The sequence below is a fragment of the Giraffa tippelskirchi genome, chromosome 6 (assembly GCF_054371585.1).
Source record: "Giraffa tippelskirchi isolate mGirTip1 chromosome 6, T2T-mGirTip1v1.2.pri, whole genome shotgun sequence".
NCBI classification, from domain to species: domain Eukaryota; kingdom Metazoa; phylum Chordata; class Mammalia; order Artiodactyla; family Giraffidae; genus Giraffa; species Giraffa tippelskirchi.
This window is the reverse complement of record NC_137280.1, coordinates 133,452,490-133,465,945: the sequence shown is the minus strand read 5'-3', so window position 1 is coordinate 133,465,945 and position 13,456 is coordinate 133,452,490. Positions and strand designations below refer to the sequence as shown.

The 13,456-nt window shown below is 51.4% G+C and overlaps 1 protein-coding gene across 4 annotated transcripts; it reads right to left on the bottom strand.

Annotated features, from left to right (window-relative positions):
• Nucleotides 1–12,837, bottom strand: PCYOX1L (prenylcysteine oxidase 1 like). Of its 4 annotated transcripts, none has more exons than XM_081495729.1 (7): nucleotides 12,679–12,837; nucleotides 12,078–12,307; nucleotides 7,765–7,971; nucleotides 6,107–6,281; nucleotides 4,000–4,211; nucleotides 1,399–1,539; nucleotides 1–959 (listed from the first exon to the last, which is right to left on the bottom strand). In XM_081495729.1, the coding sequence occupies exons 3-7, from the start codon at nucleotides 7,787–7,789 to the stop codon at nucleotides 301–303; spliced, it is 1,212 nt and encodes a 403-aa protein (XP_081351855.1). In that variant the 5' UTR covers nucleotides 7,790–7,971; nucleotides 12,078–12,307; nucleotides 12,679–12,837; the 3' UTR covers nucleotides 1–300. The 4 variants fall into 4 exon arrangements, with proteins under 4 accessions (XP_081351855.1, XP_081351854.1, XP_081351856.1 ...); XM_081495728.1 differs by having other exon boundaries at nucleotides 12,078–12,283; XM_081495730.1 differs by having other exon boundaries at nucleotides 12,078–12,280.
• Nucleotides 12,838–13,456: the final 619 nt, after the last annotated feature.

Genomic DNA, 13,456 nt, shown 5'->3' with positions numbered 1-13,456 from the left:
GCAGCTTAAGATGGATTTTTATTTCTTCTTAAAAAAAAATAAATAAGTGAATACATTCGCTTGAATGCTTTTCCTCTTCTCTTACTCTCCCCTTTCAAAAAAAAGCAACCACTGTGAGAATCCTTAAGAGGGAAAGGCAGAGAGTGGGCCACTGGGACCCACACTGGAGGGAAAGAACACTCCACACAGGAGGGGTCAGAGAAGGACTCTGTGGGTGCGCGTGGCTTATACGATCTTGGCTGCTGTGAAGGGAGTCCTTCTTCAGCAGAGGCTGGACATTTCCAGCTCTCCTCGGAGCCCTCACAGCTCGGTCTTCACCTTGTGCATCAGATCCTTTTGGTCAATCTTGTCTAGGTCCTGGTACCAGCGGTTGAAAGCCAGCAGTGCCACGTTCTTGGCAGCCACAGCTGTCACCTCCACGGAGCTGGCCGCCCACTCCAGGGCATTGAGGTGGAAGAGCTGGTCGTGCAGTGTGAACCGTGGGAGGGGGGTGTGGGGGCTGTGGATGGGGTGGGCCTGCCACTCGGCCGTCTGGACTGAGTAATAGGAGCGGAAGAGGGTCTTCAGCTGAGACCGGAGGAGGGGCTGGGGGGACTGGACTCGCCAAACAGCAGCCTCCTGAGGCTGCTTCCGCCGGAAGTTGGCCGAGATGTTGACAGGACAGATGTTGTCCAGGGCACAGAAGAAGCTGGGGAAATCTGTGGTAAGGATATTGGCAAAGGGGAAAAGCTTAGGGTCGGGGAAGCCAAAGTAGGAAGAGTTGAGGTAGCCGTGGACCAAGGAGACGACGGTGGGCTGGAAAGAGCCCTGGACGACATCAATGGGCGGGTCGAACCCTTCAAAGGCGATGGTGCTGCTGTTGTCCAAGTGCAGGGGGGTGGCGATGACCACTATGTCATAGTTGTCAGAGCCCGTGCCCGCCTCATTCTCATACCTGACCCGATACAAGGGTTTCCCCTCTGGACGGAGAGAGCAGAGAACACAAAAGTCAACTTCTTTCTTGGCTTCTACCTGCTTATCTGCCATCAAGACCCTGGGTGCAGCCGTGCCGTCCAGCTGCTGTGTCAGTTTATCCACTCTGGTATGGTGGCAGGGCGAGCCCTGGACCGGAATCAGGAAACCCAAGCTCTTTCTCTGGCTGTGGCGCTGACTAGCTGGGGAACGTGGGCAAGGCTGTGGCTCAGAGTCCTCAGTGGTCAAATGAATGGGGCTAGATGAATGCAAGTCTCTGCTTTCTGGCTCTGACATTTGAATCAGGAATCAGGACAACAGTGCCCTCTGGTGTCACTTGGCAGTGCTGGGAACTGCACCCCAGCAGAGGAGTTTTAGGGATAGAGAAGGTGGAAGTGTTCACTGTGTAGGAAGGGAGTGGTCGTGGCCCCTGCTCTGTCTACTCACCTGTTGGCTGCAGGGTCACAGTGGTCACGGTGGCATGGATCACGTTGGCCTTGGTGAGCTTCAGCAGACCAGAACAAACCAGCTTGTTGCCTCCTTCCACAGACCACAGGCTACCTTGGGCCCCAGCTAGAGACATGGCTCCTGGGCAAAGAGGGAGGGAGGGCAACCAGTGGCTTCTCAACCTCTAGGCAATGGGGCTGGAGAGTCCAGCACCATCCTACCCAGGCCTCTGTCCCAGGCCAAGACTCCTCCCAACTCCAGCACAGAGAGACAATACACAGAAATAAATACAATAGAATTCACAATGTTGTAATAAAAAACATTATGCCCAGTGCAAGAGCCACTGTAGAAGACCACAGATTGTATGATTCTACTTAAATAGACTGCCCAGAATAGGCAAATCCATAGAAACACACAGCAGATTTGTAGTTGCCTTGGGCTGGAAGGCTAGGGGATGTTGGGGGAACTGATGGCTATAGGGATGAGTTTTGAGGGCAGTGAAAATGTTCTCAAGTTGATTGTGGTGATGGAGACACAGGTGTATGTGTGTGCACGCTCAGTCATGTCTAGCTCTTTGCGACCCTGTGGACTGTAGCCCATCAGGCTCCTCGGTCTATGGGATTATTTTTTCCAGCAAGAATGCTAGAGTGGGTTGCCATTTCCTCCTCCAGGGGATAGTCCCGACCCAGGGATTGAACCCATGGCTCCTGCATTAGCAGGTGAATTCTTTATTGCTGTGTCACCAGGGAAGCCAGATGGAGACACAACTCTGAATGTTCTGAAAGCCATTGACTCCTACACTTTAAATGCGTGCACTGTGTGATACATGAATTATATCTCAAAGGATACCTACAAGATGCTGGAAGAGTAGCACGGTCGTCTCGCTGAGGGGACACTAGACAGGACCAGAAGGCTGGGAAGGAGCTAGCAGCGGCCAGAGGAAGAGTATCCTGGGCATGTGGGAGGTACTTGTTAATTATAAACCTTTTCATTCATTTATTCAGCAAAAATGGCCTGAGTGCCTATGGTGGTCGGCACTGTTGTAAGGATATCTCAGTAAACAAAGGGGACAGATTCCCAATGGGAAGCCTGCATCCTAGTGGGAGGAGATAAAATAAGTCGATTCAGTAGCCTGCTAGAAGATGATACTGGCAGGGCAAGGGGACTGGGACTGCTAGGGGTGGGAGAGGTTAGGCAGCTTTGATGAAAAGGCAACCTCTTCACAGAGACATGGGAAGCAAGAGTTTACTATGACTGCATCTCCAGGAAGATTCTTCCAGGCAGAGGGATGGCCGCACAAAAGCCTCAAGGTGGGAGTGTACCTGGGATGCTGGAGACACGGCAAGGAGACCAGAGTGGCTGGTCTGGGGGTCGTGAGTGGTGAGATGGTGAGGCCTAGACCACGTAGGGCCCTGTAGACCACTGGAAGGACTTTGGATTTTCCTTGAAGGAAAGTAGGAGCCATTACAGTCTTACACGCAGGCCTGTCAGGATCTGTCTTTTGTTTTAAAAGGATCATCTGGGTGATGCATTGAGCTTGGGGCGGGGGGGGGGTGCGGGGGGGGCAGGGAGTGGGCAGAGGGTGGGGGACCTGGTAGGAGACTTGTAGCAATCCTGGTGAAGGATGCCAGTGCTTAGACCAAGGAAGAGGCACTGCTAGGAAGCAGTCAGATTCTAGGTATACATGGAAGGTAAAGCAGATGGGACTTCCTGACATATGACACAAAGGATATGAGAGAAAGCAATGATTCAAGGTTTTGGCTGGAGCAACCGAAAGGAGTAATTACCAGCCAAGCTACGGGGAGGCTTGGAAGGGGAGGCTTGAGGGGAAAGATCAGAAGCTCAGGTTTGGATACACTGAATCCGAGACACCCACTAACCCTTCCAGTGTGGATGTAAGGGTGGCGGCTGACACGTGAGCCTGCAGTTCTAGAGACAGGTCTGGGCTAGAGGTCACGTTTGGGAGTCAGGTGGGTGAAACTGAAGCCCCAAGACTGGCTGAGCTCACCAAGGGAGGCTGAGTAGTTGAGAGCAGAAGAGGACACAGGACTGAGCCTGGGCCTTCCATGTTAGGCGGCAGGATAGGAGAAGGACCCAGCCAAGCAGGCCAGTGAGTGCCTGTGTAGTTCCTCAGCCTTGCATGCCCCTCCCCAGCCCTTCACTGCCCCAATAAAATCCTACTGCATCTTTCAAGGCCCAGAATAGTCACCACACCTTGGGGAAGATGTGCACTGATGTCTCTCTTGGGCAGATCTGTATCCTGTGCTGGGAGATGGTGGGTGATACATGTGCCCGCCCACCCCAGTAATAAGCTGGGAAGACGTGGTGCTCTAGTAAGTGGATACCCAGGGGCCCAGAGACCTTAGCGGGGCAGATTATGAAACCAATCCAAACAGGAGTGGCAGAAACACCCAGGACCTGAGATCTGAGCTTCCCTTTCGCTGTGAAGTGAGGTGAACACCATCTCCTGCCAACTGAGAGGATGGATGCCAGAATCAAAGGGTGTTGGGGTGATGTCATGTACTGAGTCGGGTAAATGTAAGGTTATTACCGGGAGGGCTGGGGAAGGGCAGGTAGGCAGGCTGAGGGCTGGAGGCTCACCGGCAAAGGCGGGCATCGCTGCTGACTGGCCATAGCTGGCCCGCAGGACGGCGGAGACTACGTCGTCGATAAAGCGCTGGGTGACGCCCACCTGGAGCAGGGACTCAGCCACGGAGCGCTGGGTCATGTTGACGAAGGCGGATTCCCCCAGCGAGTAGAGCAGTTCCTCCACACCCGAGAAGGCATAACCGTGGGCCTGGTACTTATAGATCCTGGGAGACATGTGGACCCAGAGCCCTTGTGCAGAAAGGCCTTTCTGCTGACCACCTGCCGCTGGGTCACTGCACCTGGGGGGCTCAGCAGGGGCCCACCCCTCCTCTCCATGTAGGGGTGGGAGAGGAAGCTTGTTATGTTACCTTTGGCCTATCCACTGGCTATGGTGGGCCCATCCCACCTGGAGGGACAGCCCAGAGGGAAGGGCAAACACTTTGGATCCCACCAGAACCTGGCTTCACATGGTGGCTCCTCTGAATGACAATCATATCACCTCTCAAGCTGCTCCCTGATGAGGTTGCAATCCTCTTCTCACTCAGCTGGGACTGCCAAGCAGTGGGCCATGCCCGCCCCCACTGACACATCCCCTCTCCAGCAACAACGGCTCTGCCCTGGTTTCTAGGACCACAGTGGACCCCATGGCAGATGCCTTATGCCAAAGTTGTCACTCTCTGTTAGCCTGGCCTGTTCTCCCCTGTGGCTTGGTCCAACGAGGCTCCCACTCACCCCCTTGCTAATGTCTTCTTCCCCCACGACTTTCCCCACCTTGAAGACTGGCATTTGCCTGGAGCTGTTGGCTGATGAACTGTTGGATGGTGGCCTTTAGAATGTTGCTTCTGTTCGGGCTGTTCTGTAAATGTGCCTAGTTTGGTTGTTGACAAGAAGCCCGAATGGAGGTGTCCAGAAAGCAGTTAGAAACTGCTTAGGTAGTGGGTCCGGAACTTAAGGGGAAACTGGGGCTCACAGGTGGAGGCTGTCTCCCATAAAAGGGAGAACTTGGTGCTGGGGGTTTGTATAAAATTGACAAGGGAGAAAAATATAAGAAAGAGGAAAGGGGAGTAAAGACCCAACTTTGGGGATACCCGGAGAGTACAAGGAAGAAGTGCCATAAAAAGCATAGTTACAGGAGCGGGAAGAGCAGAGAAGTGCCAGAAACCAGGAAGGAGGCCTGGAGGCCATGAACAGTGTCTGATCCTGAAATCTCTGCACCTAGGCCAGGAAACAGGGAGAACCTTTGGAAGGACTGACTGTTGCGGAGAGCTGGGGACCAGCCTGGTGAGTGAGTGGACTGAGGGGTGGACAGAGTGACAACAGGATACTTGTGCTTCTTATTTGGAGTTGATGGGGAGGGGGCTGGGACATAAGGAGGAGACAACTAGTAAAGAACGGTGTTTGTTCTAGATGGGCCTGGAGGACAGAAGAGTTTGTAAATGGTGGCCCACAGGTTGCTTTTGGCCTGGAGATATGTCTTATTTGCTTTGTAAGATGAACTGGTTGCAGGCATTGAAAAACTAATTTCACATACAATTGGATTTCCAGTTTCTTCTGAAAAACTGGAATATGGTGCCCTGTGAGGCTGGCATTCCCACATGGCCACAAAGGGCTTGAGCAGAGAGCTAGCTGCCCATTCAGGTGGGGCCTGGCTCTTCAGGACCCCTCACTCCTTATCCTTCCCTTTCACTAAACTGCTTCATTTATTCATACCCCAGGTAGGCCCTTGAAGGTGGCTGAGTTTGCAACCCATGCTTTTTTTTTGGGCAGAGCACAAGGGATGTGGGATTTTAGTTCCCTGACCAGGGATCAAACCCATGACCCTTGCACTAGAAACACAGAGTCTTAACCACTGGACCACCAGGGAAGTCCTGCAACCCATGCTTTTATTTACCAGTTTAGCCAAGGGAAAAAGGATGCCAGTATGACAACACAAGAGACCAAGTACCACTATACTAAAGTAAGTCCCTTCCTGATGCTCGGGGTGTGCTAGGAACCTGGAATTCTCACACCCAGTGAGTACCTTTTCCATTTTGACAATGTACAGTCAAGTTGGTTCCTTCTGCACCTCTTTTCCTCTCTCCCTCTGGAAGGCCCTCCCCAAGGCTCTGCCCAGCCCTACCTCATGAACTTCTCCATGACCTCCTCCACCCACATCTGCAGTCTCAGGAAGCTGATGCCGTAGTGCCACCAGAGGCGGAAGAGGTTCAGCAGGTACCAGTCTGTCTCCTCCAGCACGAAGTTCTCCCCATTGAAGATGGCGCTCCTGCCTCCCACCTCGCGCCGGTGCCGTAGCCCTGAGGAGACAAGGAAGAGGCCCTTAGGTCCCCTACAGAGGCCCCCCCTGAACCCCAGGGGAACCTAGCAATGCCTGAAGCTTAAATTCAGGGCCATCCTGAAGGATGGCTCCACTAAAGGGAATGTGACACTATGTTTGGTGCATCTGTGCTGCTTGTTCAAGAACAGTAAACAGTGTGCTGGGGAGATGTCTGGCCCAGCTAGTCAACAAAGAAATGAAAATTAAACTTGTATTCCATTTTATATGTTTTTCTAACAGGGATCCACTCGGCCATGAGTGAGGGAGATTCAGTCGTCATCCTGGATCGTCCAGGGGCTGACAGCAACGGGACTTGCTCTGGGATGGTGGCCCGGAGCACGAGGGCCACAAGGAAGAAACCACAGCTCCTGACAACCACGTGCACTCTACAACTGACAGAGCACTGGAGCTTCGGCTCTCACTTCATCCTCTCACAGTCTCAGGAGAGGCAGAACAAGAGTCAGTACCCCCCAGGGAAAGATGGATGGATGGAAGGTGAGGCTTAGAGATTATAGGGCCTGCCCTAAGTCATGGGTTTTTCTTTCTTTCCGTCCTATTCCTGTCCCTAAACCACAAAGTTCCCCTACCCAGAGGCAACCAGGAAGTATATTCCTTCAGTATCCTTCTAGAAATATTTTGTGCCAACACTTATAAATGTGTATACATCTGTGAGCTGTCCCTCCCTCCACCCACCCCCATATACTATTAATATACACAGTGGCCTGCACCTTACTGACATGTGCATCTTAAGAGAGTGTTCTATACCTGGGCATATAGGACTTGGGTACTGAATAGTCTGCAGTGTGCTTAAACAATATTTAGTCTCAGATCTTAGTGGATGGGCAGGTAGGATATTTTAAACTTTTTACTATTACAAACAGTGCTGTAATGAGTAACCTTGTGTGTCTGCTGCTCTGTACATCTGTGAGCACACTTACGGGATCACTTCTGAGAAGCAGAATTTCTGCATCCAGTGGTATATATATTTGTGGTTTTGACAGATGCTGCTGGGGTTGAATCTCAGCTCTCTCACTTATTAGCTGTAGGGCCTTAGCCCAGGTGTATACACTTTCTGAGCCTCAGTTTCCTTGGGAGGAGATACAGCACCCATCTTGCAGGCTGGTAGGAGGATTAGAGGTAATGTCTATGTACCACCCAGAAGGACACCAGGTGCTTGGCAAGCACACAGCATGTGGAAGCCATTATGATTATAGATTATTGAGAAGCAGTAAACTGATGGGGAAAGAAACTAGTCTGGGGGTGGGGCTGTCAAACCTGAATTCTAATCCGGGCTCTGCAACTAACTCACTGTGTAACCTCAGGCAAGTTCCTTCCCCTCTCTGGTCTCAGCAGCTCCATCTGTAAAATGAGGAGATGGGGCTACATGACCTTCTGGCCTTGACCATCAGGGTCACCTGGGAAGGGCCCGAGGGCTGCCGCCAGCCCCAGGATGGTGCACTCACCCAGCTGCTTGACGAAGCCCTGCATGTGGAGGCTCAGGGAGTGAAAGGAGGCGGCGCCGCTCTCGTAGTGCTGCTTGTTGACGGAGATGGTGGCCAGGCGGCCGCCCACGGCCCCCTTCTCGAACACGTCGATCTGCACCCGGGGGCCGAAGTGCTGTTGGAGGAAGTGGGCCACAGCAGAGCCCCCAATTCCAGCTCCAACCACAGCTGTCATCAGGCCCAGGAGGCAGGTGTCGGGAGAGATAGAGCAGGGGCATGAGACTGTGAGTTACTCCTTCTCAGTCTCCTGAGCCAGTGGTTTCCTAGGTACTTGCATCTCATAGGCTTCTAACATCTCAAAAAGGAAATCTGTAGACTAGTGCTTAGTAAAGTGTTACCTGCTCAGTCATTTCCGACTCTTTGCAACCCCATGAACTGTAGCCTGCTAGGCTCCTCCATCCATGGAATTCGCCAGGCAATAAAGCTATCAATAAACAGCAAAGTACAACCTGCAAACTACCACCTACTATAACCCTTATTTTATAAAGAAAAAGGCAAGTTAGCAGCAAAGAGGCAGGAAAGAAACTCAAAATTTATTTACGGGAATAAATCTAGCTTTATACAAACTCATTGAAAGTCAGTGAAAGTCACTTAGTCGTGTCCGACTCTTTGCAACCCCATGGACTGTATGTAGCTTGCCAGGCTGCTTTGTCCATGGAATTCGCCAGGCCAGAATACCGTTCCCTTTTCTAGCAGATCTTCCCAACCCAGGGATTGAACCCAGGTCTCCCGCATTGCAGGCAGATTCTTTACCATCTGAGCCACCAGGGATATTTTACTATGAATTGGTGAATACCTGGTCACTGCCAGGTAATTCGGAGAAGGCAATGGCACCCCACTCTAGTACTCTTACCTAGAAAATCCATGAACAGGGGAGCCTGGTAGGCTATAGTCCATGGGGTCGCTAAGAGTCGGACACGACTGAGCGACTCCACTTTCACTTTTCCCTTTCATGCACTGGAGAAGGAAATGGCAACCCACTCCAGTATTCTTGCCTGGAGAATCCCAGGGACGGCGGAGCCTGGTGGGCTGCCGTCTATGGGGTCGCACAGAGTCGGACACGACTGAAGCGACTTAGCAGCAGCAGCAGCCAGGTAATTAGGTTAGATTAGTATTAGGAATCCACTCCTTAATCCAGGGGTTGGAAAACTAGAGCCTGAGAGCCAAATCAAGGCAGATTTCTGTTTTTGCAATCTGAAGCTTTATTGGAATGGAACCATGCCCTTTCTTTAGCTTATTGGCTGTGGCTCTTTCATGCCAGGCAGAGTTGAGTAAAGTTGGAACAGAGATTGTAAGCACAGCCTAAAATATTTACTCTCTGGCCTTTTACTTAAGAAGTCAGCCAACCCTCGGTCTATTGCAACTTCTCACCTGACACTTAAGTCATTTCCACATCTGTGTTTGCCAACCCTGGAATTCACCCTGTGACAGATAACTCATTACCATATAGGGCACTGTATTCCACTTTGGACTCTTGTTATAGTTTCAGCTTTTTGACATCTTTTTGGGTCTTACCCACTGTCTTTACTTCTCCTCCTTCCTTCCTTAGTTAGTTGCAAACTTAGTTCATATACCATCAATATTCTGATCCAAGTCACTGAGAAAAGCATGTTACTGGTCAGGGCTCTGAGGTGCTGCTAGGAACCACTGACCAAACAGATAGTAATCATTACACAGCACTGAGAGGACAGTGAAGCAGCTGTGAAACTTCTGAGCTGGACAGCCATTCTAGCCACAGTTTTTGCCCACCAAGTATCTAAGACAAAGCTTTCCTCTCACCTGACAGTCTAGTGACCTACCAAAGAGAAGGAGATTTGTCCTTACTAGACCCATGTTGGGCTTTCCAGGTGGCGCAGTAGTCAAGAATTTGCCTGCCAATGTAGGAGGTACAAGAGACGCAGGTTTGATCCCTGGATCAGGAAGATCCCCTGGAGGAGGAAATGGCAAAACCCACTCCAGTATTCTTGCTTGGATAATTCCATGGACAGAGGAGCCTGGTGGGCTACAGTCCATGGGGTTGCAAAGAATTGGACACAACTGAGCACGCGCGCACACACACACACACCCATGTTGGACCCTAAGACTACTAACTCTTGTCAAGAAGACAAAACTACAAGGGTCTTTATGATCTGGCCTCCGTTTACTTATTCTATGTCCTGCCTCAGCCTTGCAACACTCCACCTTCTTGTCTGCCTCAATTTCTTTTTGTGGCCATACCATGCAGCATATGGGATCTTAATTCCTTGACCAGGGATAGAACTCGTGCCCCCTGTAGTGGAAGCACTGAGTCTCAACCATTGGACCGCCAGGTTAGTCCCCTGCCTCAGCTTCTTTTGCTGTGGAACAGAGACTTTGCCCTGTCATGCCTGTGCCTTTGCCCACATCGTTCCCTTTGTCAGAAATGCTCTGTCATCCTTTGCCTTGCTGACCTCCGTGGCCCTTATATGTCATTCTAAGCTGGCTGGCCTGACCTGCCTAAGACAACTGTCCCTTCTGCATATTCCCACAGTATACTCTCCTTACCCTGGCCTGGTCCGTGGGACACTACTGAAGTGATCTGTCAACGACTGAGGGCAGGTCCCTGTGTCCCCAGATTCTGGCAGGCAGTAGAGCTCACTATTGCATTTTGAAAGAACAAATTACTTCCTTATTCTCAGTGTTTACAAAGCTGCTTCCAAGGATACCCTTTAACCTTTTAAACCAAGTGCTTCCCACCCTTTCTATTTTTGACAAAGCCTTGAATTACCCATTTTTTTTCCCCAGAGAAATTGCTATCACAAGACCTGGAAGCTGCCTAAAGGTTATAGGGAAGCAGAAGACCTCACCTCACTAAGAACTGGCTCCTTCAACACCAGTGACCTGACACCTGCTCTCCAGTCTGTGGTAAGATTTGCTGGATGTAGAATGAATGAAACAGAGAGGGCCCTGTCCCCCTGAGCATGGGCAGGGAACAAGGACAGATTCATGCACAGTTAGCAATGACAACGCGTGACCAAGTACAACAGCAGGATTCCAGAGAATCCTGAGGAAGCGAGGAATTTTGCCTGAGAGTGTGGGCCCCAGGCTTCACAGGGAAGCAATGTAGATCGGGATCCTGGAGGACAGTGGGCTTTACCAGTGAGCAGAAACCCATTCTCTGCAGAGAGAACAGCATGAGCAGGGCCTGGGTGGAATTACGGGGGAATTTAAAGGGTCCGATGCCACACCGAGGTGTTCAGATTTGATCACGAAGCAGCCTGAGGGTTACACCATCGTAACAGGAAGCTCCTCATTCCCATTGTGGGTAGAGTCCAAGCCACTGAGGATGCACAGAGGCTCTTATCAGAGCACTGAGGAAAATGAAGAAAGTTGCAGGCAGCTTGGCATTGCCAAGTCTCTTGCCTTGATGATGCCTAGGGTGAGGTGGGTAGGGCCAGCTGGAATGAGGCAGGCAGCAAGTTCTGCGTTGGCAGAAATGGTTGAACTGTGAGGAAGTCCTGCCCCTTCCTCAGTGGTCACTGGGCAATGCCATGCTTTGCTGCCCTTTCTCAAGAGATGTGGGAGCCCTGCACATCAAGACCTTGCCTGCCTCATTCTTCCCCATCCTTCAAAGCCTGGCTCCAAATCCATCTCCTTCATCAGGCCTTCTCTATCCACTCCAGCTCTCAGGATTCTCTCTCCTCTGAAAACCCTAAATGTTCAGTCCTAAATTGATTTCTGGCACGCTTCAGCCTGCCTTAATCCTTTATGGCCTGAGCTGGGGTTTGGTAATGCAGACCTTAGCACTGCACTGGCCCCATTATGTCTGTGGCAGTCCCATGGGGCAGCCCTCCCTCCCAATGAGAGTCACTCCTCTCCCACAGCAGAAAGCCAGCATCTCTGCCTACAGGAATCTGATATATGAGGGACTTGAAAATGTTTGATTCATGTTGAGTTAAAATGACAAATGTTAAGAGGCAAAAAGTATAAACAAATATGGAATGTTAGTCAGTTATATACATGATGAAGTATTTAGCAGTATGTCCTGATGTCTGCAATTTATTTTGAAAAGCATTAAAATGTAAGATGGATTAATGGACATGTGATAGGCCTGTGATAAAGCAAATATAGTAGCAGTTTCTTAACAGCAGAATCTAGGTGCTGGGTAAAGAGATGATCAATGTATAAGTCTTTCAACTTTGGTCTAGGTTTGAAAATTTTCAAAATAAAATGTTGGAAAAAAAAAAAAGCAAATAAGACTGCTGTGAAAAATTCCTCACTTTGTCATTCAGCAAAACTGTCCCCAGAGGACTTACCGTGAGTTCTGTCTCTCCTAGAACGGTCTCCTACTCTCCATGAGGTTTTTGGCTTAGATGTTAACTCTAGGAAGCCCTCCCAGAGCCCACAAAGACTGGGGTGAGTGCACTTCCTCTATATTCACAGTCTTTCTCAGTCTTAGCACCAACTTCCTTGTATTGTGCAGTCTCTCCTCCTCCAGACAGGAACTATGGACCAGTGCCTGCTACACAGACGACCCTCAATAAACCTGTGTGAATGACATCATCCAGACAGGCCAGAGTCCTGGGGGCACCTGGCAAAGAGCCAGGTCGAGGGCAGATGCTCAATGCCCCTGAACCTTCTGGTGAGATCAGTGACCAGTCCTGCCCCAAGGCTCTTTTCTGCCCCACGTAGCCCTGGACACAGGCCCACGCCTCCCTCCCCATCAGCACCTTGCCTACTGCGGTCCCCTTCCTCGCCCAGTCGCAGTGCTTCGGCTCTTCTCCACCCAGCTCCTCTCCCGAGGACCCCTTCCTCGTCCAGCTGCCTTCCCCTTCCCCCATCCAGCTGCTCCCGGCTGACAACCCTTTTCCCTCGCAGCCCTCCCCAGATCTGCACCCCACCCAGTCCTTCCCGCACCGATTTTACTGGGCCGGGTATCGCCTGTAGCGGCGGCAGCGAGGAGCGCGGCCAGCGCGGCGAGGAGCCGGGCAGCGTGGGCCATGGCGGGCAGCAATGGGGGCAGCACGCCGGGGCTCGGGCACTGGCGGGTTGGCGCTGGGCTCCCCGCCCCGCCCCAGCGCCCAACTGGCTGTTCCGCCTTCCACCCTCGCTGGGCACAGCTTCTTATTGGACAAGCGGCAGTCCCTCTTCGGCACGAGGCCCTCATTAGCCGCATCTCTCTGGGGGCAGGCTCTGTCATTGGCAACTTCTCCGTCCCGCCTCCTGGATGCGGTTTCCTCATTGGCTGGCTTGTCCTGCTCTGGCGCAGGTGTTCGCGCTTTGGGTGCTCAGCATCAGGACCCGGGCCCAGCTCCGGGGAGATTGATGACAGAGAAAGAACTGAAGCTTTGACGATCTCCGTTCAAATCCATCCTCTGAGAGTTGGTAGCTCTGTAACGTGCCTTCTCTGTGTCTCATTCAGTTTCCTGCTCTACCTTTCTGGGTGGTTGTGACAATCACGTGAAATAAGGGATGTGAAATCACTTGGCAGTGTCTGCAAGTGCTGGAAATTGCTGACCAACAATGCAGCCAGGATGGCTAGACGCTACTTGTTTCAGCATGCTGAAACAAAGCCAGATGCTTTCCAGGCTGTTGCTGGTTACCACGTGTCTTTGCAGCTTTGACACACAGTTTGTGCCTCTGCCTTCTACTTCAAAAACAAAAGGTATGAGTTTCATCCACTCTTAGTGGAGAG